Raw genomic sequence first — 1,768 nt, 5'->3', positions numbered from 1 at the left:
TGTGGCCTCACCAGGGCAGAGCAGAGGGGGATTCTAATGATTTTCTTTCTCTTCAATGCAGATAATATCCCCAGCGCAGCTCATACTGAGGCTGCTCGGAGGAACCGTCACTTAGCCAGGACACAGGCTGATTATCTCCCACTGAATGTTTCAAACAGTCATCAGGTCTCTCGGAGGAGGGGAAGCAGTGACTTAGAGAGTGAAGATGAGTCTGATACAAAGAATCTCGATTTTGTTCCTGAGATGAGAACTCTTAGGCAGAGGATGATGGAACACATGGGTGAGTTTGTGTTGTTTCTCCCAGTGGTTGTGTCTTTGTTTTACTGATGGCCAGAAAGATGTGGGACTTGTCTAGTAAAGACTGAAAGACTGTGAGGCTGGTACTTGAGGTTTATATGGGGTGTTAACCTGGTTTAGGTCTCACTGATGTGGTACTGCAGGATGCTTTGATAAACAATAAAAAAATTATTTTTGGCCTTGTTGACTGCAAAAAATTGCCTTGTAAAAGGCAAAGCATTTAATGTGGAAAAAAAAATGCAGCAAGTCCTGTCTGCTGCTTCTGTTCTGGTCTTCCAAGAGCTCTCTGTGCGTTGATTTTAGGACTGGTCTTAAAAAAGGGGGGGCAGAAAGAAAGCCAACAACCCAGGCCCTCAGAAGTAAACAAACCTATTGCACCCAAAGCATATCTGGCTTTTCCATTACTTTTATCCTCTTGTAGCTGCTTGTATTTTATGAAGTACTGTTTTACTTTATTATAGGGATTATAAAGAATACAAAACTATAAGCCGTTCTGCAGTTCTAATTAATGCTAATGGGATATGTTTTATCTCTAGTAGAGTGTGCGTTTTGAAACACTCGAGGATTTGCTGTGTATAATGTCACTCACGGTGTTATAGTCTATACTTAGACTCTTATTTACATGTATTATATACAGCTTTGCTTTGAGACATAAAAATGAGATGTTTGTGCTTCTTGTACTCCAGTAGGATTTGTCTGAGAAGCAGTATGTTGGGAAAATTAATATCAGTGTGAATTGTACAAAGCCCATTAGCTGTTTCCGAGCCTTCCCTGCCTTTCAGCTTGCAAGTCCTCTCTCTGCAGGTTTTTCACCTGTTTGTGTATCGCTTCCCAGTAATGGCTGGGAGAGCCATTGTTGCTTTGGAGGGAGGGGAGCGAAAAATAAAGGACATAATTACATCTAATAACGATTGTTTTAACTTCCAGTGTCTGTGAGTGGTGAGTCAAGTGAGGATGAAGCAGAAATGAAGTGGGAAGAACAGCAAATAAAGAAAGTCCTTAAACTCTCTCAGGTGAGACTTGCTTTGTTAACTGTTGGGAGTTGCTTTTTTGCTCATAGAGAAGAGAGCTTGTTTAGAGTAGTTACATCTTGTTCTTATCCTTTAATTAGAGAGGATTTTAGGAAGTGATTCTTCAAGGAAAAGATGATGAGAAATATGGGAAGATGATAATGAAAATTTATAATATCTGTGTAGCTGTTCAGAAATTTATTATTATTGTTACCTGCCTCAGAGGCAGGTACCCATATGTGATGGAATACTGTGACAAGGAGAGATTAAAATTCTGAACCCTGACTTTCTTTTTTATTTTTTTTTGCCGCTGCTGTGCAAGGGGTCTTGAAAGCAAGAGCTGCAAATAATACAGATGTTTAAAAAAGCAACAAAGCAAAAATTGTTTTGCAGTGCTAAATATCTGTTGGTTGGCAATCTGAGAGCTCTTTTTACAGCTCAGCAGTATTCACAGAATCACA

The 1,768-nt window shown here is 39.8% G+C and overlaps 1 protein-coding gene across 1 annotated transcript; it reads left to right on the top strand.

Annotated features, from left to right (window-relative positions):
- Positions 1 to 61: 61 nt before the first annotated feature.
- Positions 62 to 1,310, top strand: LOC104279990 (GC-rich sequence DNA-binding factor 2-like; the record flags this gene model as incomplete). Its single annotated transcript, XM_009877482.1, has 2 exons — positions 62 to 280; positions 1,225 to 1,310. Coding segments are annotated over 2 exons (305 nt in total), but the record flags the coding sequence as incomplete, so codon positions are not given.
- Positions 1,311 to 1,768: the final 458 nt, after the last annotated feature.

This window comes from Apaloderma vittatum, unplaced genomic scaffold (assembly GCF_000703405.1).
Source record: "Apaloderma vittatum isolate BGI_N311 unplaced genomic scaffold, ASM70340v1 C11981062, whole genome shotgun sequence".
Classification (NCBI taxonomy): domain Eukaryota; kingdom Metazoa; phylum Chordata; class Aves; order Trogoniformes; family Trogonidae; genus Apaloderma; species Apaloderma vittatum.
Note: the sequence above shows the minus strand (reverse complement) of the source record. Positions and strands in the feature narration are given on the sequence as shown.